The sequence below is a fragment of the Vombatus ursinus genome, unplaced genomic scaffold, assembly GCF_900497805.2.
Source record: "Vombatus ursinus unplaced genomic scaffold, bare-nosed wombat genome assembly UNPS02014772.1, whole genome shotgun sequence".
In the NCBI taxonomy this organism is placed as follows: domain Eukaryota; kingdom Metazoa; phylum Chordata; class Mammalia; order Diprotodontia; family Vombatidae; genus Vombatus; species Vombatus ursinus.
The window spans coordinates 35,330,989-35,355,642 of NW_020954550.1; the positions used below are offsets into that span (position 1 = coordinate 35,330,989).

The 24,654-nt window shown below is 39.1% G+C and overlaps 1 protein-coding gene across 3 annotated transcripts in view; it reads left to right on the forward strand.

Moving 5' to 3' along the window:
- FYB1 (FYN binding protein 1) overlaps window positions 1-24,654 on the forward strand; it is a 190,667-nt gene that overhangs the window by 58,154 nt on the left and 107,859 nt on the right. Inside the window, exons 1-2 of one of the 3 annotated variants that reach the window (XM_027863390.1) lie at window positions 8,695-8,713; window positions 20,846-22,019. In XM_027863390.1, the coding sequence (XP_027719191.1) occupies window positions 20,873-22,019 (1,147 nt within the window). In that variant the 5' untranslated portion in view covers window positions 8,695-8,713; window positions 20,846-20,872. Of the gene's footprint in view, window positions 1-8,694; window positions 8,714-20,845; window positions 22,020-24,654 lie in introns of those variants that run through there. The other 2 variants (XM_027863392.1, XM_027863391.1) reach the window with 2 other exon arrangements.

The following is a 24,654-nucleotide window of genomic DNA, read 5'->3' on the forward strand; positions in this document are numbered from 1 at the left end:
ACCTACTATGTGCCAGACACTGTGCTAAATATTATTTAATGATCCTCACAACCCTGAGAGGCAGGTGCAATTATTATCCCCATTTTATAATTGAGGAAACTGAGCAAACAGAGTTTCAATGACTTACCCAGGGTCACACAGCTAGTCTGAGGCTGGATTTTGAACTCAGCTCTTCCTGACTCCATTGTGCCGCTTAGCTCCCTCCTCAAAAGATGAAAATGTGTGGGTGGGATGGGATCTGTATCACTGGAGGGAGTAGCTAAATGGATAAAATGACCACTTCATTGAAATACATAAACATTCTTCTCCAGCCAGGTATCTCCCATACATATGTTAAAAGTTTTCAAGATGTAACTGCAGAGATAATTTTGCTGAATAATCTTCTGTTTATCAGTATCAGGTGAGGCATATTTGCTAGTGGTGTGCACCACTTTTATGGAAGATATCTCAAAAAGAATACAAATGGAAGGATTCAATATGCGCTCTTCCTAATGTTCTTGTTTATAGATGTCATTATGCTGATGCAACCAAGTCTCACTTAGTCCAATAGAGTTTTTTAATGAGAGAACTGGTCACACAAAACAGATAGAACTAGTGAACTATATAGGAAAAAAGTTGACGACAAATGCATACTGCCTAGATTATGACATACTATTGAGTTGGTAACCCACTAAGTTAATCCATCACTACCTATATCTGGGATAGGCACTGCTGATATACAAAGACCTGAGTCCAGAATGGTGTAGGAGAAAAATAATTGGCTGGATTGAATTGAAAAAATTATTCAATACTTTCAAAAATTCTCAGCTGCTCCCTAAAACAAAATGCAACAAAGCAGAAATCTTTTTAAGACTAATATTCTCCTAATAATACAATATATCTCCAAATTGTATTACGTGATGATTTCCAAACAATCAAAATTACAAGTGACCCAATGAGTAATGGGAAGATGCACACCAAGTATAAAGAGGCCATCACACACTGCCAATGTATGCTTGAACAAAAGGAGTGACATCAGTCTTCAAGGAAAAGTGTGATTAGAAAAGGAGGGAACCTAGCTGTGTGACCCTGTGCAAGTCACTTAACCCCAATTGCCTAAAAAAAAAAAAAAGGAGGGAAGGCAGTCATGTATCACAAGTGTGGGACAACAGACAGACAGTTCAAATGCTACACTGGTACCCATGGAATGGTAAAACACCAAGAAGAAAGTCCTCTGAAATCTGAGTAGATGCTCTGGGGGATTTCTAGGAAGACGCAGGCAAATATCTCGTGGAGTGGATCAGTATATGTGTGTTGTTATCTCTCTGTTGGAGAGTGCCCACATCGAGAAGATTACAGACTCATTAAAGTTTTAAAGTATAATTGGGTCTGTGAATTCATTTTTCACCTTATTATTGCAGATTTTGTTTTGGCTCCCTAAGATACTTTGTGCTTGATACTGGAGGAATTTGCAGTCTTTTCTTAAAAGTGGCCATTTCTTTCACTTGCAAAGTCATTTAAAATCGTATTTTTGTTTTTTTTTCAAGGATCCAAGTTAGTTTTATCTACAAAATTCAAAAGCTGTGTTATGTGGTACAATGAGAAAATGGCTGGATTTAGAACTAGAAAACCCGGATTCAAATCTTGACCCTGTTATCCACTATCTGTATTACCTTAGGAAACTCATTCCCCCTTTCTATGCCTCAGTTTTATCATGATTTCCTCTGTCACTAGAAACGTTTATACCTAACACAAATCTGTTTCCCATACTTTGAATTTCTAGGTGAAAATACTCTGACACTATATACATACAAAAGAATGATGCTTTGAAAGGGAAAGAGGGAACTAAATGTTTTTAAGAGATTTCTTTTTAATCCTTTGTTTTAGCTCCTGTTTTGATCAGCAAGTATGAAACTGATAACTAGAGGATTGAGAGCTCAATGTGCCCTTAAAAAATAGAAGGTAAAAACTCTCTGCAAGCATGGCTAAAACTTTTAAAAATTGGTAATATGAAGAGTTTGTACTAGGTGTCCTCCAAAGTCCCTATTGTTGTTAAGCTGTTTCAGTTGTGCCCGACTCTTCATGACCCCATTTGAGGTTTTCTTGGCAAAGATACATGGTTTTCCATTTCTTTCTCCAGCTCATTTTACAGATGAGGAAACTGAGGCAAGAAGAGTGAAGTGACTTGCTCAGGGTCATACATCTAGTAAGTGTCAGAGTCCGGATTTGAACTCAGAAAGATGAATCTTCCTGACTCCAGGCCTGTCACTTTATCTTCTGTACCACCTAGCTACCCTAAAAATAGTTGCAAAAATATTTCAGTTGTTTATTCGTTTTTCAGTCATGCCCAACACTTCGTGACCCCATTTGGGGTTTTCTTGGCAAAAATATTAGAGTGGTTTGCCATTTCCTTCTGCAATTCATTTTACAGATGAGGAAATTGAGGCAAACATGCTGAGTGACTTCCTTGCCCAGGGTCATATACCTAGTAAGCATCTGATGCCAGATTTAAACTTCAGGTCTTCCTGACTCCAGGCCTGGCACTTTATCCACTGTAACACCTAGCTGCTCCTTAAGTCCATACAGATCTAAATTTATGATCCTATAATCTTATCATTCAAGTCATTTAAAAAAAAAAAAGGAAACAATACTCCTCCCAAAAGTTTGGCATTGATCACTGATGTTTGGAAAGGACTACATTAAACTTGCATTAATTATTACTTCTTTAGCATGGTCTTTGAACACAAGATTTAACTTGTGTCCATATTTATAGAAAATAAATTTTCCATATAGTTTTAAGAGCGCATAAGTGCTCCAGTTAAATTGCTCAAGTTATCAATTTCCTACCTGTTGATCAAAACAGGACCTTAAACAAAAAGGTAGAAAAGAAAAAAGCACTCTTAAAACTTTTTGGCTCTCTTTCTCCCTTCCATAGCATCAATCTTTTGTATGTATATCACATCAGAGTATCTTCAACCAGAAATCCATAATGTGGGAGAATGATTGACAAAGGTTATAAATATTTCCTGTTTCTCACCACATAGAAGAAATCATTTTATTTTCATGTTTTGCTATTAATATGAGATTGTGTTGGGTATTCTCCAGATAAAAAATAGTGTCATAACAAGCTCTTTCCTTTTTCCTCCTTATACTTGATTTGCTCAATCATTGTCTGAGTTATGGACCACGGCTGGTAATAGCCAACTGACAGTCTTGCTGATAATTCTATTCTTTAGAAAACAGAGGAAGCAACATGGGGAACTGCTATTCTAGAATGAGTGTCACGATGAATGAGGAACTGACTGACAAGTAGAAATAATGGAAACTTTGGAAGGAAGTTCCCAGGCCATCAGAAATGATAGATAAGGAGGGTAATGCCAGGCACAGTCTGACTCTGCTATAGACTTTTGAAAAACAGATTTCGAAAAGCTTAGAGAAAAGGTAGATAGGATTAGACAGCCTGTGTGGAGACAAAAGGATTTAAAAAAGGAGAATATTCTGGCAAATGGTATAAAGTTAGTGGAAGGCAAAGCTATTCAACTCCTATCTTGGTTCTCTCTTCTCTGCCAAGGAAAATCTTCATATTGGGACAACATCAAAACAACGTTCATTTGAAACACAAAATAAATAGGTAGATGGTAAGAGAGTACCTCACTTCCCTTTTGTGTGTACAAGTCCTAGGGTCTGTATGAACTGTGTCCCAGGATACTAAAAGTACTTTCATGTGTGATTGCTGAGCTGCTATCAGTGATCTAAAAACAATAATAATAACTGAATGTCAATGAAATCACAGGTGTTTTGTCAATTCTTAGAGAAGGAAACAATGATCCATAGCCAGCATAGATTCATCCTGAATAAATCAAGCCAGAACAATATAATTTCCTTTCATAAGATTAGGAAGGAGAATTGTTGAGCATAGTGTTTAAGAGTCCTGGACTTGGAATCAGGAAGAACTGGGTTTGGATCCTGCCCTTGATATTCACAAACTGTGTGACGATGGGCAAATCACTGAACTTCTCTGGGTCTCAGTTTCCTAATTTGTAAAAGGGGATAATAATAACTATGATACCTGCTTCACAGGGTTGTCATGGGGCTCAGTGGGATAACTGAAGCAGCTAGGTGGCATAGTGAACAGTCCTGGATTTGGAGTAAGGAAGACCTGAGTTCAAATCCTACCTCAGATATTTACCAGCTATGTGACCCTGGGCAAGTCACTTAACCTGTGTCAGCCTCAGTTTCTTCAACTGTAAATAAATATAACTGTAGTGTCTACCTCATAGAACTGTGAGAATCAAATGAGATAACATTTAAAGCACTTTGCAAATCTTAAAGTGTTACATAAACTTTAGCAATTATAATAATTAATATACATAAAGCATGATCAGACATTAAAGTGATATAGAAATGTCAGCTATCTTCATTGGTTTTTCTTGTTATTACAGTATAGCACAAAGAGAATTGAATTCAGAGTCACAAGACCTTTTTTCAGTCCCGGATTTGACACCTACTAGCTGTGTGACTGTAGGTAAATCCTTTAACCTATCTCCATGAATCTCCTTTTCCTCACCTGTAAAATATTTTTTCAATGCCTCAATGCATCCATGACCTCACTGATATGGACACTCCTCCAGCAGTACCAAAAACAAGTTATTTACATCTCCTCCTGCAAATCCCTCTACAACTCTTGCCTGTGTCTTTCTATGAATCCTCTAGAAGAGGTTCAAACAACTTGGTGAGGGCCTTCCTCTCCCCTTTCCCACCTCTCTGCCATTGTTACTATAAAAATGGAACTGGGATACACAGAGCTGGGGTGGCGGGGCATGCTGTGTTTTGTTTCCTGGGTTTCTATGACCAAATAATTCATCATCTAGTAGCCAAGCTCCTGGTAATTGAAGAATCTCCCTGTATCAGGATAGCCAGGTCTCCCAAAAGCAGAAACCACATGCAAAGTTTATCCAGTCTTGTAGAACCTATCAGCCTCTTACTTCACTGACATTGCTTTAAAAATGTAGGTTCATCTTTATGTCATAACAAGGCATCTAAGGAGGACTTTTAAGCAAGCTGTAAAATACTAATAATTATTATACTACCAACTGCACAGGGCTATTGTGAAGAAATCACTTTGTAAACCTTTAAGTGTTGTGTCAACGTGAGTTAACATAAGACCAAGACTTAAATAGGAGAGAAATGATATAGTGTACTTGAGTTTCAGCAAAGCATTTGAAAGAGTATCTCAGGTCCTCCTCAAGGATATGATGGGTAAATATGGACTTATTGATAGTAGAGTTGGGGGAATTTGGAACTAGTTTGGCAACTGGACCCAAACAGTATTGATTCATAGAATCATGTCAACCGAGAGGGAAGTCACTACTGAAGAGCTAAAGGATTCTGTTCTTGGCCCTGCTCTGTTAACTGTATTTATGTGATGGATAGATGGATAAACATAGATGGCATGCATATCAAATCTGTAGATGGTGTGAAACTGTAAGGGACAGCTGATGTATTGTCCAGTAGTCAGCATCCCAAGATGCTGATGAACTAAAATGTTTGACTGATGCTGTTTGTGTGAAATTTAATTAGGATTAAAATTAATTAAGATAAAAGCCCATATGGGTTCTAGAATATCAACTGTACCAGTTCTGGATGGAGGAAAGTATGGCTAGGCCATAGTTCATCTTCAGGAAATTAACAGGACCAGAATGCAAGAAGGTACTAGAGTATATATTAATATGATACAAAGGTGTGTTTGTAGAGCATAGCAGAAAACTTGCAGGAGAAAGTAGGAAGCTAGAAGGGACAAAGATGAATATAATTTTATATTAGTATTGAAATAATAGCAGGTTCTTTCTCTTAATGCAGAATTATATTTGAAACAGCTAATAGAAGGATAGAGAGCTTTTACATATATATACATAATTTTGCCCTAAGAAAAGTGAGGAAAAACATTGTTTTATGTAGCCACTGAAAAATTTCTTTCTCTTCCCTTTTGAAAAATTAGATAATATTTTCCTTTCTCCAATACATGACCAAGGACCTTCAATGGCTTCCCCCTACCTAAAGTTCAAACTCTTTTGCCTTGCATTCAGGGACCTCCATTCATGGTCTTAGTAGAAGCTACTTTTCTAGCCCTTTCCTATATAATTCTCCGTCAGGGCCTCTATATTCCAGTCCTACAGGACTTCTGGCTTTTCCAGTGATACCACATTCTTTCCTTTCTCTCACTTTTATCATGTAGAATGTAAGCTCCTGGAAGGTAGAAACTGGTCTTTTTGTTTATTGATTTCGTTTTTGTAGACCCAGCCTGGCCTAGCACATGGTAGATATTTTATAAATACTGGTTGAAATGTATTTACTTTATATGGAAAAATTTGGGTATTTTAGTGATAACAAGCTCTCTACACATCAATAATATGACATGGTAGCAAAATAATAATAATAATTTACTCTTAGGCTGCATTCATAGAAGCTTAGTGTCTAGAATTAGTTAAGTCGCAGTACCACTATAGTTGACCCCTAACAATGTGCTATTGTATTCAACTGTGGTTGCCTTCCTTCTTCAAATGTGATGGCCAGTTTCGTGGTATGCCCAGAATAGGTCAATTAGGGTGGTGAAGGGACTCAAAGCAGGACTCTATGAGGAATTTGAGGGGTTTTTATCCTGGAGAAGAGGTTTTTTTGGACATGATGGTTGGTTTTAAATATCTGAAGGGTCATGGTATAAAAGAGGGATTAGACTTGTTTGTTCGTTTTTTTTTTTTATTTTTTTGTTTGTTTTGGTGAGGCAATCAGGGTTAAGTGACTTGCCCAGGGTCACAAAGCTAGTAAGTGTCATGTGTCTGAGGCTGGATTTGAACTCAGGTCCTCCTGACTCCAAGGCCGGAGCTCTATCTACTGTGCCACCTAGCTGCCCCTGGACTTGTTTTTCTTGACCCCTGAGGGAAAAAACAGGATCAGTAGATAGCAGCTGCAGAAAGCTGAAAACTGTCTCATTAGAAGGAACTATTTCCTAACAGAACTGTCCAAAAATTCAACAAGCTGTCTTGGATAGGTAGTGACTTCTTGGTCACCTGAGATCAAATAAAGCCTGGATGGTTAGTATGGGATGCTATAGAGAGGATTTCTGCTCAGGCATGGGCTGACCTAGATGGCCTTGGAGGGTTCTTCCTGCTCCGAGATTCTGTTATGTGATTACCCCAATCAGAGCCACCTCCAGGTATCTAGGTAATTTCCCCTCCAAACTCTGGACTATGAACATTTCCACCCACTCTTCACACTTCCTCACCCCCCACCTCATCTTCTAGCAGGACAATAACTCAGGGATAGCCATTAAATAATGAATAAACTAAGCCTTCCTACACCCTCTAGTGGAGATGGAGAACTTCCTAAGGGATAGTCTGCCCTCTGCCAGGAACAGACCTACCCAGTATGCAAAATGAGGAAGTTGGATTAATTGATCTCTCTCTAAAGTCCTGCCCAGTTCTAACATTATGACTGTGACTCTGACCCATTACCATTCAAGTAGTCTCTACCATGCTTGAGATTACACGGAAGGAGTTTCCCTAGAGTTCATGAAGATATTTCAGGGAATCACAGGTTGGAAAAGAGGGCCTTTGAAAAACTGTGCTTCAGGGTTTGAATCTTAAACCTATGCTTCTAATAAGCAGCAACTGCTGAGAACCAGCACCTGTCTAGCTTAAAGTCATTAATCCCCCAGTTATGTTTGCTAATCCCCTGCAAAGTATCATTGGCCCCTAATAATACATCAACAACTGAACATGAACACCAATAAAAGTATATATAAGGGGGTCAAAAAAAAAAGTCAAGGTCACTCCTGTCCTGAGATCTTAATCTAAGTAAAACAATAATTTATGCACATGGTAAAAATAAGCCACCACACACTCTCTCCTTCCTGCTTCACCATACAGTTGGTTTCTAGTAGTCACGAATTAGCCCCTTGGTCATTGTTAAAGCAGTGTTAAACTAAGAGAAGACAAAGAAATTTGGAAAGAAAAGAAAATCTTCACCAAAAAGTGGGACTTGGGCATAAACAATACCATGTTTTCAGGTAAATCTTGGAAAGTAAAAAAGAAGATGTCAATGGGAAAAGGTGACCCCAAAGGGAAAGAATATCAGGTTACAAAGGTGAGTGAGACAATGATCTCTGCTCATTTTGCAGTTTTGTTGCAATGTATATGTTTATATATATGTGTGTGTGTGTGTACATACATATATGTAGATGTAGATATGCCCATGTGAGAAGAGAAAAATGATAAATATGTGAAGTGAGTGCCCAAATAAGTCTTGGCTATGTAACACTAAGTTCATTTTCTTCAGAGTCCAAAAGAGGAAGAAAAGGAGGGGGAAGAAAAGCCCACACAAGCAACTCCTTATTCCACAAAGTCTTGTTCTGTAATATTTCCCTGTCTTTCCACTTGTTCCATTTTCCTTACTCCTCTCTTTCAAGTCTTTAGCTTGTGCTGGCCTCAGGTCAGCTGAGGGTCCCTCCCTGGTGAGCAGCTGCTGTCATTTTTAATTAGGTAGCAGGTGGCTGGCACTTCAAAGCAGCTTTGCTCACAGTTATTTGCACAGGCCAGAAAGGGAGCTCTGGCCAACCTGCCTGGAGGGACAGCCTCCCTAGGTGGGATTTGGCCTAGAGACTCTCGGTTCCACGACCCTTGCTGAATGCTGGAAGGGAGGAAGGATGGAAGGCCAGAAGGAGAGGAGCCCACCCCAGGTGTGTATGTTAGATGGGGGGAGAGTGAGGAATGAGCATAGAAAAGTGCCTAAATCATTTGTTTGCTTGCTTTTGAAGTCCTCCGAGTCCTCTAATGGAATGAAGCTTTACGAAAAATAGCATGGTGCAGGGGAGACAGCGCCTGACATGGAATTAGATAGACCTGGCTGTGAATCCTGCCTTAGACTCTGTCTGTGTGATCCAGGGCCAGTCATATAACCACTCTGGGCTGCAGTCTGCTCACCCAGAGATGGAGGGGTTGACCCGCTGTGAATCTATGATCCTTTGTCTTTTCCTGACACCAAAGATTGGATCTGGAGTTTGGCGCACTCTGAGCCAAAGGGATATGTCCATTGATCACTGTTTCTGCTGTTTGTGTTCAAGGGAAAGTGGAACAGCATAAGAGGAAGTTTATCTGAATCCAACTCTCTCTTCATGTGGCGGGGAGAGGGAGCAGAGTGAACAGGTGAAAGGAATCAGGAACTTGCACTTCCTTGTGGGTGGGGAGCAGAGTGGAGGGGAGAGGGGGAGGAAGAAGGCAAAGACTGAGCCCTGAGAACCAGGAAGACCAAGTGAGACAAATGAGCTGTTGATAAAGTCTTTGTGAAAATATCGAAGCTTCCTTTATCTGGCTTAGGTAATTTGCAGATCACCTACTCAGAGCACTCTGTGGACCTCTGGACCACCTCTCTTTGCCCCTTTTGGTGCTTGCCCAGGCAGCAAAGAGTAAGTGAAAAAAGTGTTTTTGTGGTTTTGAGGTGAAGTATTTTCGATTGTTTGTTTTGGGACCTCTAATTTAACTGGTATAGGGAATTCCTGGGACAACTAGGTGGAACAGTGAATAAAGTGCTGGGCCTGGAGTCAAGGGGACTCATCTTCCTAAATTCAAATCTGGCCTCAGACGGGTACTAGCTGTGTGACTCTGGGCAAGTCACTTAACCCTGTTTGCCTCAGTTTCCTCACCTTTAAAATGAGCTGGAGAAGGGAATGACAAACCGCTCCAGTATCCTTGCCAAGAAAACCCCAAACTGGGCCATGGAGAGTCAGACATGACTGAACAACAACTAAAAACAAAGTCAGGAACAAATGGGAAACCTGAAAAGAATGGTTTTAAATCTTCAGTCACATTTGATATGAAAAACTGGAAAATGACTGAACAACAAAAATGGGAACGCCTGATAAGGGAACCCTTTCTATCAATGTAGATCAGCAACTGTTCTCCAGCTTCCAGAGGCACTGGGAGGCTTCCAAGGCTCACACTGCTGGGGCATGTCAGACACCTCACGTGAATCCGGGTCCTGCTGACTCTGAGGCCATTTCACTCTCTCCTATACCACACAGCCTTTCAAAAGAATAGCCATCTATGAAAAATGTAATTAGGAACTAAATCCACTATTGTTAAGTGGTTAAGTCATTTTGTGGTCTAAGAACAGTCCAAAGCCACTCTCTCTATTTTAAATCCCCCTGGTCTCTCTTCTATGGCAAGAATTGAAAGGGTGGAGTCAAAGCCACCCTTTTTAGCCTGATATCTTGATTAGGTGAGGAAACATATTGATCAAAAAACCCTTAAGCTAAGAATTTTTTTTTTTAAGGATTTTGAGGTCTATTCCAATTGGCTAAGGAATTTTGCTCTGCCTTCTGGGTCCTGTATAAAAGCACTGAATTAACTAAAACAGGGAGCTTTTCCAGAAACTGGAGCATATTGCTTTCTAGCATGTCCCTGAAAAGAGACTGCCTGGGGTGGGGGGATGGGGGTAAAGAAGTCTCCACTTCAGTCAGGTTTCTACATACACACACCTCTTGACTGGAGAAGAACTTTGCCAGCTTTGAAGGATCTAAAGAACATTGGACCTCCCCATCTTCTCCTCAATGTCCTGGAGTTGTACCCCAGGACAGCAGTGCTCCCGTCATCCCATCAGTGTCTTAAATGGCAGTCCCAAATCAGGTGTCAGCTGTGTGTGTGTATCACTAGGAGCCAAGGACAGCCTGAACTCACAGCCCTACAATGAGCCCAGCAAAGAAGCAACACCGGAACTAATAGGAACTTCTTGAGTTCTCTGTGAGTGGGGGCAAAGGGCTTCTAGCAACCAGAAACTGAGATGTCCCCTGCCTATGTGTGTTCTCTTAAGTGGGAGCCCACTTTGCCACTTTTCCTGGACTCTGTATGTCCTTTTGGGAGAATATCAGGGAGATGTTTTGTACCAACTGCTGTTGTTGTAGCCCCTTAGAAAATGCCCCTTTCTGAGACCTACTTAAAGCTGGCTGACTACACAATTCTCAATTGATAAATGTGAAAAAGCACACAGGTATGGGGCTGAGCCAATGACATTAGAGAGAACCACGCCTTTTCCCTTCAAGAGTTCCCATAGAATCCTTAAAAAAAGGTGTAGCCAGCTTAGCATTGGGAACTTGACTCATCTGTGAAAGTGGGAATTGGGATGAAGATACTTCAACTTATATGAGCTACAAAGAATCAAAAATAGGTAGGACAAGCTACAGAAATTTGCAAGAAAGCCTTATTTAACATCCAGGGTATTTTCTCTACTCTTCAAGTCCTTTGAGATTCTTAATCAAGGAAAGTCTTTGTAGGATGGTGGCTGTTTTCATGTTCCAAGCCACTCAGGAAGCTAGGAGGACACACAACACAATCTAATTATTACAAAAAATGATATACTGGGGTTTGGGGTGTGGGTGTGTCAGGAGGTGTGGATCATTATCCAGGATTTACCAGTTGCTAGATAAATTGTCTACTTTGTAATTCTGGAAGATTAAGGCAGGACATAGGGGCTTAGCATTTAGGAAAGCTTAAATTCCCTGGTCTTACAGCAAGATGAGGGACCAGGCTGAAAGTGCCTATAGACATCAATACAGGTACTCTTGGGGCAGCTAGGTGGCTCAGTGGATAGAGTACCAGCCCTGGAGTCAGGAAGACCTGAGTTCAAATCCAGATTCAGACACTTGACACTTACTAGCTGTGTGACCCTGGGCAAGTCACTTGACCCCATTGCCTAACCAAAAAATCAAAATTAAGAAAAAAAAGGTACCCTTTCTTAGGCACCATGGTAAATACCTGAAGAGAAACACAGCCCTTGAAGTTAAGCACAGAAAGCAAAGCATCAGTGTTGCCAGAGATGTTTTTTCATCCCCTTCCCAAGGTGTACAGCTCACCTTACCACCCCATAGCTTCAAGAGGCACTTGACATTGCAGCCAGTCCATACAGGCAGAGGGTGCTATATGCCTGATGCTGCAGGAGTCCCTTTTCCCATGTTGTGATTTGATGAAGAAGATGGTCTCCATTTTCATATCACATTGAATGATTGTGATGGGTACAGCATTTACAGTGGCCTCTTCCTTCATCTACCTGGGACCTTGCTCAGAAACTTTATCAATGCTTGACTTTGGAACTTGTTCCTGCACCAAGAGCTCAGTGTGTGGTGAGATCAGTTCCCACATCCTGTTGTAGACAAGCCATGGCAGAAGCAGTGGGGAGGGGGGGAGAAGAAGGGGGAGGCTGGTGTTTTCCCCCAACCACAATCACCTAGCCAGCTGGAATTTACCTGGTTGGAGCCCTGAGCACATTTAATTCTTATAAAAGATCAGTCACTAGGATTCTGCAACCCCTGGGGAGGAAAATGTTCACCCAGGCTTTAAGCTGTGAGGCCCTCTATGGGCAATATGAATTTCTGTAAATAAACAACTTCTTTATTGAACTTATAGTTTGTGTATTATAGTAGGCTGTAAAGGTTACAAAAAAAGAGTAAGAAGCAGTGCTTGCCTCTAGGAATTTACAGTCTACTTGGAGAGATAGAATATGCACGTACATAACAGTTCAAAACAGTACATGATTAAGTGGCTACCACAAAGAATGATATTAGCAGCAATCTAAGAGATTAGAGAATCCTTGCTTTGTTTTATTGTATCATCCATGTTATAATTTGCTACCTACCCATTTCTGAGAGATGGTATGAGCATTAATGTCTTCAGTGCTCTATGACAATGAGGCATAGGATACCCTGTAGAAAAATACATTATTCCTGGCTACCCTCCGTTAGTACTATGTTTAAGAATAAAAAATAGAAACAATCTTATACTTTTCTTTCAGCAAGAGTCCTTAACTTAAGAGTCTAAGGACCTGGGTTTGAGTCATAACTCTTCCACTAGCTACTTGTATGCCCTTGAGGCCAGTCACTTCATCTCTTTGGAACTCGATTTCCTCATTTGTAAAAATAGAGGATAAAGACCAAGAAAAAACTAATATCACTTCTGTCTAACAGTCTAGGATTTAATTTATGATAATCAAATTCTAAATGCCATGATTCTAGTTCTTCAAGAGGATCTCAATCATAAGAGTTAGAAGAGACTTGAAGTAAAAATCCCTTCTCTCATCATGCCTGGAAAGTGACCATCCAACCTTTGTTTTAAGATCGTAAGGAAGGAAGAATCAGCTAATGAATAGAAGTCATTCCTTCCATCCAGCCTAAGTTTGTCTCTGCACCTTCTACCATATTGTCCCAAGATTCTGCTAAGAAAAATAAGTCTAACTCTTCTTCTACTTGACTTGAATAAAGCTGTCATAGAAAGTTCCTTCACCTCTCAGATGATTTCTATACCTGTAAGAGGTACTGTAAGTAGAAAGAGCACTCGATTCAAAGTTAAAAAACAGGTTCAAATCCCATTCTTGGCACTTTTTAACAGTGTGACTTTAGGAGTCACCAGCACCAAATCAATTGTTCTGCCCTCAAAAATCAAGCAAAACTAGTCAATTCCCTCTTCTATGTGATAGCCCTTTAAATGCTTCCAGAGAGCTATCACATCCCCCAAAGCATTTTCTTCTTCAGGTTAAATATCCTACATTCCTCTTCAATTCCTACACCTTGGATATGCTTATTACTGTCCTTCCTAAAATGCGTTGTTCAGAATGGAATATAATACTCCAGATGGCCATATGACCAGATTAAAATGGATAACTATAGATCCTTCTTGGTCCTAGACACTGTGCCTCTCATGATAGCCGAAGTTTAATAAATTCTTCTTCTTCTCTTTTTTAAAATTTTTTTTGGGAGGCAATTGGGGTTAAATGACTTGCCCAGGGTCACAGAGCTAGTAAGTGTCTGAGCCTGGATTTGAATTTGGGTCCTCCTGACTCCAGGGCCTATGTGTTATATATAAAGCTTCAGCCTGTCTTTCCAGCCCATTGCTCCTCTCCATGTACTCTACAGGCTTTAGCCTATGACCCTTTCACTGCAGGGCTCCATCTGCTGTGCCCCATTTTAATGAATCCTTAAACCATATTATCGCACTATTGTCTTAATATTGAGTCCACTAAAACCTGCAAATGCCATTCAACCTAGCTGCTATTTAACAGGGCCTCCCCTGACTTGTAGTTGTGAAACTTATCTTTCTAAACCAAAGTATAAGTTTTTACATTCATTTCCTTTAATTATGTCTTTTTAGACTCAGCCTAATGTTCAAGTCTTTCAAGATCTGAGGACTCTGTCATGTAATGTGTTAGCTATCCCTCTGATCTTCGTTCCATATGCAAATTTCATGGCTAAGTTATCGCTGACTTTATCCAAGTTATTTATAAAAGTGTCAATAGCCAGAATCAAGTTCAGCTCCCCAGAGCCTTTTCTGATCCCCACAATCCTTCCCAGTTGTGTTCCCTTCCAACTCCAAAACTATTTTATATAGACTTATCCAAGTTGTTTCCTCTAACAGAATGTAAGCCCTGAGAGGACAAGGAATGTTTCATTTTTATCTTTCTACTTCCAGCCCCTCATACGAAATGGGAACATAACAAATGCTTATTGAATTGAATCTATATACCAGTCTAGGCTTCTTAAAGAGATACATTAAAAATCTGGGATTTTTTTTTTTCTATTTTTAGTGGTATGAGATATCTTTACAAGGTAGGCAGACTGTAACCTATTACATATTAGTTAAGTCCTAAGAAGTTGCCTGAGGCATACAAAGTTGACTGAGTTTCCTAGGGCACATTGCTAGGATCAGAAACAGTATTTGAACCCAGTCTTCCTGATTCCAGCCCAACACTCTATGATGCCAGATTGCCTCAGCTTAAAGGTAACTTTTTTTAAGTGTCTATTCCTAGGCCTTAGTTTAAATTTTAAATGAAATATTGAAATCCAAAGAGACTTTACACCAGGCATTCTAATCCTTTTGATGTCTAAATCATTTTTGTTTCACCATAGTTTGGTGAAAACTATGGAGCCCTTCTCAGAATCCTGTGTCATTGCCCTCATTCATAACTAAAGGAAGTATTAAATTTCAATTAAAATTTAGTGAAACAAAGGTGTAATTTTTTTTTCCCATCTGCTTTCAGAAGTGTGGAGTTCATTTTCCTTTGTATCTGCCCCTGATTTTCAGTCCTACTTTCTGCCTTAGTAACTAAAGTCTTGTGAAACTTTGGTAGTTTCTTCTTTGCTTCTTCACCTTTTACTAGGTGCTCCCCATCTTCTCATAGCTATCTGACAGAGCTGAACCTATGCAACAACATCTCAGGGGATGATCATGACCGTTGTGGGTCCCCATCATGCTAGTGGGACCAGGTGGTTGAAACTGTAGTTTCTAAGAGAAATAGGAGAGGAAGTGGCATCACCAGCTGATGACTTGGAGAAAAAAAAAAGAAACCTAGCGCCACACGTTAGCAGGATCCCCTCACACACCCTATTGCTGTGGAAACACAGGTAGGACCAGGTCCACCGGTGCCCTCAGTTCCTCCTTCGGGCATGCCCCTGAGTCTGGATGTGGTCCATTGCTATGGAGCTTTGTACCTGAGGCCCTGTTGTGATCGATCCATGACCTTTTCAGTACCAACCATCTTAATTAATTTCCTTTGGCATGTGAGACAGATTCAAATCTACTTTCTCCTGTTACTTTTTCTTCATGGGGAAAAGATAAAAGACAATGAGAGCTCCTCCAAGTATAAAACTGATCTGTGTCTAAAAGAAACTTACTTTTGAGTGACCTCTGTTTTTAGACTTTAGCTGCTTCCCTCCTGTGTGTGATCTTGTCTCATGTGATCAGTTGAAGTCATTTTGTCTTTGTTTCTTGGGGCTAAATTCAGAAAAGGATAAAAATTTAATCTGTCTTTACCATGCTTCTGTCATGAAATGGTCCCTTGGAATTGCTTCTTGTGAACTCTGGTTTTCTACTGTAAAATGTTTACTCACTTTCTGGAGGAGATGAAATAAGAGCCCGTGTAATTCGTCAATTTCGAGAACGTTTTGAAAGGAAGGCTTGTGGCTTACCACCAAATTAACACTTTATGTGACACTTATAAATATACATATTTTTAGATTTATTAACACAAGGTTGTGAAATATTTTGCTTCTTCTTAGGACATTCATGATAATTTTCTGTAAGACACAGTTGTAAAACCTCACCACCTGGCTTAGCTTTTTTGTGCTGGCTAAAGAGTCTTCCATATAGTACTTTATTTGCCAACTCATTGTACAGCTCATTCTAATTCAACTAATCCAATATTGGTTACTTCTGGTTAAATGCTTTTCCCCCAGTCTATTAAGGAATAAAAAGTAACTCACGACTCAAGGGATTCTGAAAGCACAAGTTAGTGTTTGGTATAAGAAAACATAAAAACAGCATCTCTCGCACCAAAGTGCAGTGCATGCTATTATCTTCACGCAAAAATGAAACACGGTCTGCTTACCTATAGAAGGCATTCTACAAAAGATATGGGCACACAGGGGTCTGATCTGTCTTTTAATGCTATCTCAGCCTTCTGTTTAAATAGAGACATCCTTCATGTGGATTGCTAAAATCAAAAAAATATTCTGAAATCTGGAGCTGCTGATTGCACTTTCAGAGGACGTATCAAAAAACCTTTTTTTTGGTGACGATTATTTCCTGGAGGCTCTTACAGCCATGGTAAGGTTACACAAGGGAATAGGTTCTCTATTATTGTCATCTGTTTACTTCACATGAATAAAAATCTCTGGGCAAAGAATATGAATAAGAAAATAGAAGAACTAACTTTCATTTTCCTAGGAAAGAGGGAAAATCTAATCTCCATGTTTGTCTACAAAGCAATGACTCTGAATAGTTTGGTAATGAGGTGCTAGCATCTGAGCTGGTGGAAATGAGAAAATACAATCATTTTAGATAATACTGGAAGAGAAACTTACAAGTAATTTGGGATGAGAGTACTTTTTTTAAAACCTGAAAACTTGAATTTAAAAAAAAAAGCTAGCGGTGAGATCTTTTAGATGGTGAAATATGTCCTCAACAAGAATAAATGGAAACCTTATCTTCAAAGGCTATTAAAACTGAATAGGGCCCTAGAGACTAGAATATCGATTTAGTCTTATAGTGAAATGAGGACAAGTTCTAATACTGAAGATCTTTTCTCATTTTGCCTGCCTGTAAGTATACCATTAGTCAGAAATCCAATTGTTATCATTACAACTGTCAGTTATCTGGCAGGAATATTTTTTTCTATTGAACTTATACAATAATTGAAGTACTTGGAAAACAGAAAAGAGAAGTTCATAGTAATAAATAGTTCTAAGTTTTCTTTATATTGACGTGTGGTTAGCATATTCAATCTTCCTCTAGCAAGTTATGCCTCCTTTACTGTCTCTTCCAAAGTCCTCTATAGAAATGCAATCCCCTGCTCTACCTAACCTTTCTAGTTCTCTTCAGTTCTTAAGAAGTCTTAGGGGTAGTGATCAGACTTGTGTACGGTATAGGGCCCCCTTTTCTTCCAGGAACTGCTGCTACCATTGTAGGGTGCTACCTTCTTTGAAACTTACAATCTTAAAAAATTGCCCAGACAATGAGAGGTTGTGACTCTCACCTTGATTTATCCAGCTAGTAAATGTCTCTAAGGCAGGACTTGAACACGTGTCTTTGAGGCAACTTCATTCTATATTGACCTTGAAGCTTTTTTTTTTTAATTTCTGGAATAAAACAAGCATTTCCATGATATAGTATAATAAAAAAGATGATTGCACATGAAACTGCAAATCTATTACGTACAACTTGCTATTCCTTTTAAATATATAATAATATAAATATATATAATAAATAATGTAATGTAAATTTTTTTCCTTTTTTCATCTCTTTTCCCCTCCCCTGCCCTAGAGAGGGCTACTTTTAGACACAAATAGGTTTATGTATATATACACACACATTATATATGTATGTATGTGTGTGTATATGTAAAATTATTCTATACATACTTCTATTTATCAGTTCTTCTGGATGCAAATAGTGATTTCTTCATATATCCTTTATAGTTAATTTGGGTATTTATAAGAGTCAAAATGACTTATTCCCTCAAAGTCATTCTTAAAACAGTATTACTGTTACTGTGTGAACTTGAAGCTTAAAAAAAAATGTACTCCACAATATAAAGTAGTTCCACTGAAGTAAGAAAGCAAAATCAAACATAATATGGAGAGGAAATGTGAGTGCTGAAAGATTTGGTTTAAAATCTTGTCTTGAAAACCTACCATTAGCTACTGAGTCATAAACTGGAGTTCCCTACAAATCTTTGTGTTTTTTTGAAGTTTTTATTGATATTTTTTCTGTTTTTTATATTTTATATCACCACAGTATCCCACGTATTCTTTCCCCTCCCCCTCCCAGAGAGCCATCCCATGTGACAAATGAGAATTTTTTTAGAGAGGAAAAAAAGTCAGCACAACTGACCGATACATTGAAAAAGTGCAAAAATACTCCACGTGTAACACTTGTGGCCCTCCCCTCTCCTTGAAGGGGTAGGTTGAAGATGTGTTCTCATATCTCTTCATTGGCATCTTGTTTGATCTTTATAATTTTATTACATTTACTTCTGATTTTTAGTGTGTTGTCTTTGTCTTCTTAACTGTGTTCTATTCAACACACATTTATTAAGCGCCTAAAATGTTCTGTAAGACTTTTGAAGGTGTTTTTTGTGGCCCCCTCAAACTTGTTGCTAAGACTTTTAAGTATTTAGATTCTTAAAAACAAGGAACATAAGGATTTGAGTCAGGATAGGGACCGGACCAATGATGTCGTGGCTTCCAGGTGAAGAAGACTCTAGTCCTGAACACCACAGACTAGCTGTTTCACCTTCTAACCTTTGTGAGTAGTCAGTTCTTCTCCGGTAAAATAAGATATGAGCTAGGCCAGGGGTGGGGAGCCTGTGGCCTCCAAGCCACGTGACTGAATCCAAACTTCACAGAACAAATCCCGTTAATAAAAGGATTTGTTCTGTAAAACTTGGGCTCAATCTAAAGGCCGCACCCAAGGACCTAGAAGGCCACATGTAGCTTCAAGGCTGCAAGTTCCCTACCCCTGATAGCAACCCATAAGGTCCCTTTTAGGTTTGTGACTCTGATAATAAACAAATAATTCCACATACTTATTTTCCCTATTTTTTAACCCTTCCTGGCAGCATAACATTTTATTGAAAATCTTCACTATTTTATGGTAGGTCTAAGGTAGTTTAATAGTTTTAATTTTTCACCCCCCACCCCTTGTCATTTTAGCATAAGGAAGGGATGGAACACAAGTGAGCAAGAAATAACAGATACCTACTAGTTGTGTTAAACTGGGCAAGATACAATCCCTAACTCAGTTTTCTCATCTATAAAATGGGAATAATAATAGAACTTCTTTCCCAGGGTCATTGTGAGAATAAAATGATATGTATGATATTTGGAAAGCATTTTTGCAAACTAAAAGTGCTAATCTAAAAGTACATGAATGCTAATTGTTATTAGTCTTATTGATTAGAACCAGGATCATTTCTTAATACTCAATCTGATCTCTCTGAGCCCTACCATTAGTCTATCTATTTAAGAGGGATGGGTAAATAGTGGCAAAGGAGAAGAGAAAGAGGGAAATGAGAGTAGGAATGGTGTTTGAATCTGCTCAGAAATTGGGGGGTGGGAAGCAGGATCAAAGCTGCAAAAAAAATAGGACTACCTTTCTTCTCTTTCTCTTTCTGTTCTTCTTCTTATATACTTTCCTCCCAACAAAAGATAATCACTCTCACTCTCTACTCCTGCCCAATCTTCCTCATGCCATTTCCCTTTCTTCTCTTCCCTGAAGCTTCTGAGTTGTTAGTGGCAATGTTTATAATGTTCAGTTTAATTTTAAAAGCGCATATTGAGTGCCTATTACATGACACGAACTGGGAACACAAAGATAAAAATGAAAATAATCCCTGACCTCAGGGAACTTATAATCTATTAGAGATATTACCTAACACCATATCATAAGCACGAAAAAGTGTAAACTTATCAATGGTGTAAAAAGTCTGAGAAGACGATGAGGAGAAAGGCATTGTTACTTCCACATCAGCCGAAAACTGAATACCTGCTCTTGTAACCTCTGGGCTTGTCCCAATGCTAAAAGCAAACAAACATCTTTTTGCCTGTCAAGCTCTCCTTTCATTTTGTCCACATATAAGCTATGAAAATTGTGAGCCAGAGATATAAAGTTCCATGTTCACACACACACATACACAAAATACAAAATTTTTATAAAAAGGTTTTAGCCCCTCTAGCAGCCTCTGAAATCTGTCTACTACCAAATAGACTAACCACAGAAGTGCATAGGAATAAAAAGAAACATTTCAGAAATACAAAAACCAACTTGAGGGATTTAATATGACAGCAGTATGAAATATATCTATGTATGTATATGTATATGCACATACATATATATGTATATAGTTAGACTGCCAAAACATATATTTTCATTTCAAAACTGTTTTCATTTGCAAAATATGGAAGAATCAACTTGCCAAAGTTGTTACATTAAAACAAAAAGGTGAGTAAAGAAAGGTCAAGTTAGAGAAATGCCAATGAGGTAACTTTTTAAGGGGAAGAGGGGGAATTAGCGGAAGTACAAAGGGAAGATTTAAGTAAAAGGTTTAGTTTAAGGTACTAAAAAAGCAACAAAAAACATTTCCCCCTCCCCCTCCAAAAAACCCATCCTTCTCATAACTTCTTTTGCCATACAGGAAGATAAATGTTACAACACCTCGCCGGCCAATCAGCAGCATTACAAGCCTCAAACCAGGAAACCCTTTAGAGTACAGTAAAGCATAGTACAAATGATACTTCTCGATTTCAGCTAGTTTTTGTTCCCTGTGCTTGTAGGATGGAAAAGCAGATGTGAAGTCTCTCATGGCGAAGTTTAACACTGGGGGCAACCTGACAGAGGAGGTCTCGATTGGCAGTCGACCCTTCAAAGCAGGAGGACATCCTACCTCTTCAGGAATACAAGCAAGGAAAAGTGTATTCACCCATCAAGGAAATGACAGCCCACCTCCAGGGCCCAACAATTTATCAAAGTTTGGGACTCCAAGGCCTCCTTTGGGAGTAAAGCCTTCATTTGAGGAGAAAACCGACAAGGATCCCAAACCCCCATATCTGAAACCTACTGGAGTAGGTCAGAGATTTGGGACTCCAGCAAGCTCAGCTAACAGGGACCTGGAGGGAAAATTGGGATTTCTGAAACCTGTAGGTGCCAAACCATTTGACCAGCCAAAAGAAGAGTGCAAGCCTGTGTTCCCAAGGCCCTCTGGGAACAAACCATTGCTTCATGCTGTCAACCAAGAGAATGACTCAAAAGTTCCCGGCCAAAAGCCTGTTTTCAATGCCCCAGCAGAAGAAAATGAAGCTAAACCAGTGTTTCCAAAGTTGGCTGGAGCTAAAGGAAAATTCATCACTCCTTCGCAAGACCACGATCCCAAGCCCCCTTACTCCAAACCAGCAATTGGACAGAAACCATCTCTCAATGCAGATACCTCCCACGATGACCAGAGCCCCAACAAAAGCACATTTCCGCAGAAGGGGCCTGCGTCTGTCCCTCCTTCCAAGCCCAAAATCAGCCCTTTTAAGCCAACCAGGGAAGATACAGAAAACAAAGACCATGGGACAGACCCCCCAAATATGCCTTTCCCTGGTGTGACTCTGAAATCTGTTACCAGCAGAAGTACCCCAGGCTCAGCCCTAAGCTTTCCTAAAAATACTGAAGAGAAAAAGGAAGAAAGGAAGATAGATGCGGCTAAGAATGTATTTATGAGTAAAATGAATCAGGATGACTCTGGCTCAGGTGCCACTCCACCCAAGTTCCCAAAACCACCTTCCAAGCTGACAGTTGGAGGGCCTTGGAACCAAAGTCAAGAGAAGGAAAAGGGAGATAAGAATTCTACCACCCCTAAACAGAAGCCCTTGCCTGCACTATTTACCCTGGGTCCAGCCCCACAGAAACCTAGCAGACCGCCTACTGTTGACCTGGCGAGATTCCGAAAGGCCAGTCCTGCAAACAGTGAGTTGTTTTCTCATTTGCTACTTAGCTTGTGTCTTGCCATAGTACAAGACGTTTTAAATTCTAAAAAGATTTCTGACGACCCCAATCCTTTATGAATGATATTCATTGGTGCACAGTAGTAGAGTGTCTCTGATGTTGTTTTCCTTGAGGACTGGAGGACCAAGAAGATGATGGAGGTTCGGGGGTAATTCTGTCACTGAAAAGTGCTCTGTTTAGCTAATTGGGGGGGGGGGGGGGCAGCAGAGCTTTCATTTGTTAGAATGAGTAGCTTCACTGGTGAATAATAATTTTATTTCCTTAGCTAAATATTTTTACTTCTGTTAATAAAGAATATGGTCTCATTCCCCATTATCTCAGAGGAGATACCAAACGACTTTGATTTCTTGTTAGCAAGAAAATGCTTTCCTAATTTCCAAGTATTTATTTGGCCCCGTTCACGAGATGAAGCAGAGCCTGCTGTCTGTATGACATCACTTTGTGCTGTGTGAGCTGGCTGATATATGTCCATAGATATTAAAGGTTTATAGATTCTGATGATTTAATAAAGAAGCATTCAGTTAGGAGAATAAGCCTGACCAAATTCACTTTGTTCTCATTTTGACTACTTTAACTTTGCTACCAAAAAATTTCCAATAATTCTAAAGATATATATGTATTATGCATATATATTCAATATATGTCAATTTACATTTCAATTGAGTTAAAATAGTACTGCTCCTATAGCTAAGAGAAAATCTCACCATAGTTCTGTGATATTCAGTTTGAATAACTTATATGATACAGTTGTTCTTTGCAAGAAAAGAAAAGGATATTAATAAGGAAAATCAGAAATACCATGCTGTTATACTACAAATCCTGCCCCAGACATAGAATAGCTGTATAACAATGGACAAATCACTTAATTTTTTGGTGTCCCAGGCAATTCTCAAAAACCATAATTTATCAGAGTATACTGGTCTATATTGGTGGTAAGAGTTTCTATTCTGGGAATTCTTCATAGTAATGAAATTGTTAGCCCAGACCAAAAATAGTTATATTAATAATTTGTAGATTTTATATATTGTTTTAAGTTTTAAAAACTGCTTTCCTTACAATTCTTGGAAGTTTGTCACACACACACACCCCTATTATTCTTCTTTTACACATGGGTAAATGAGGGCTTTAAGAGAAGAAGATGACTTGTCCATGGTTGCACAGCTGGCAAATGGCCAAGGTGCAGTTCAAAACCTTATCTCCTAACTCTAGTTTGTCTGATTTGCTCTGATCATCTTACCATATGCTCTTTTACAAGAGGCAGTATTCTGCCTGAGTTGGTAAACAGTGAGAAGAATCAGATATTGTGAGATTTTCAAGCTATCACATTCATGATCTAATGGACAAGGCTACTGACCTCTGGAACTGTTTTCATGTAGGCTAATTTCTTAGAGAGATGCCCCCTTGTTCAGTATGACATTTTCTAATCATCTCCGTATATTAGCCAAACTTTGTATCTTGTATCCTTGCTCTGTAACTCATTTGATATTTGTTTGGAACCTTTTGGAAATTACAATTCCTTCAAAATTAACTGTCTTTATCTCCATTTTTGTTTTTATTGCTAAAGTGCCTATACTAGGAAAGTAATTCTGACTTGAAGGCAGATCACTTGGAAGCATTTAATTTAAGCCTGTGTCTACCACTTTTCTTCCTTATCTTCCTTCACTTATTTTATAACCCAATTAATCACTGTAACAAAAGAATTGATGTAACACATTTTTATTGGAATTCGCAAATACTAACCATTACTCCCCTTATCCCTTATATGCTAAAAACCTGGCATCAGTAGTCTGAAGAGATGTCCAAATCAGCACATGAGAGTTTACAGTGCATAGAGCCATAAGAACACTTGGCAGTATCTGTCTGGTATTCTTCCAGGTGCTGACTTTTGTGTTCCCATTCTCCCCTGTCATGTACTCCTTTAACAGCCCAAAGCTCTCATTCAACTGTTTGGAAAAAAAAGCCTCTGATTCTATGCTAGACCAGGCGAAGCCCCTCACTGCAGCATCCCATCCAACCCTCTTCTCCCCTCAAATACCTCAGGCTCCATAATGGCACCTGCATCTCCATCACCTTCCCAACTTCCATGAAAATTATCTAGAGAATTAAAGAGGTACTGGGGTTAATGTTTTTTTTATTTTGAACTTAACAAATATCAGATTATATGAGTATTTCTGTATAGAAAGTAAAACATAGGGAGAGAGAATTTGCACGAAACTGTGAATCTCTATTATTTATAGGCTTGCTTTTCTTTTTAAGTATATAATTCAACACGCTATTTCCAAAGCTGTCCTACTTCTGTTTCCTACTGACCTTCCTTCCCTTCTTTCCTATGCATTTTTTGATGCTTCAATGACCTTCTTTTCTTCCTTTTTCTCCTCATTTTGTTAAATGTATAGCCAGTCTCCTTTCCCCCTTAAATTTTTTTTAAAAGAAAATGAATCCTTTGTATCAGATATACATAGTCCAAGTTTCTATACTGGCTATGTCCACATATTGTACATCTCAATAGCTTTGTATATATATCAACAGCTCTGAAAGTCTTGGGGATTCTGATCAACCACAATTCCAGAAAGGACTAATGACAAAACAGGCTACC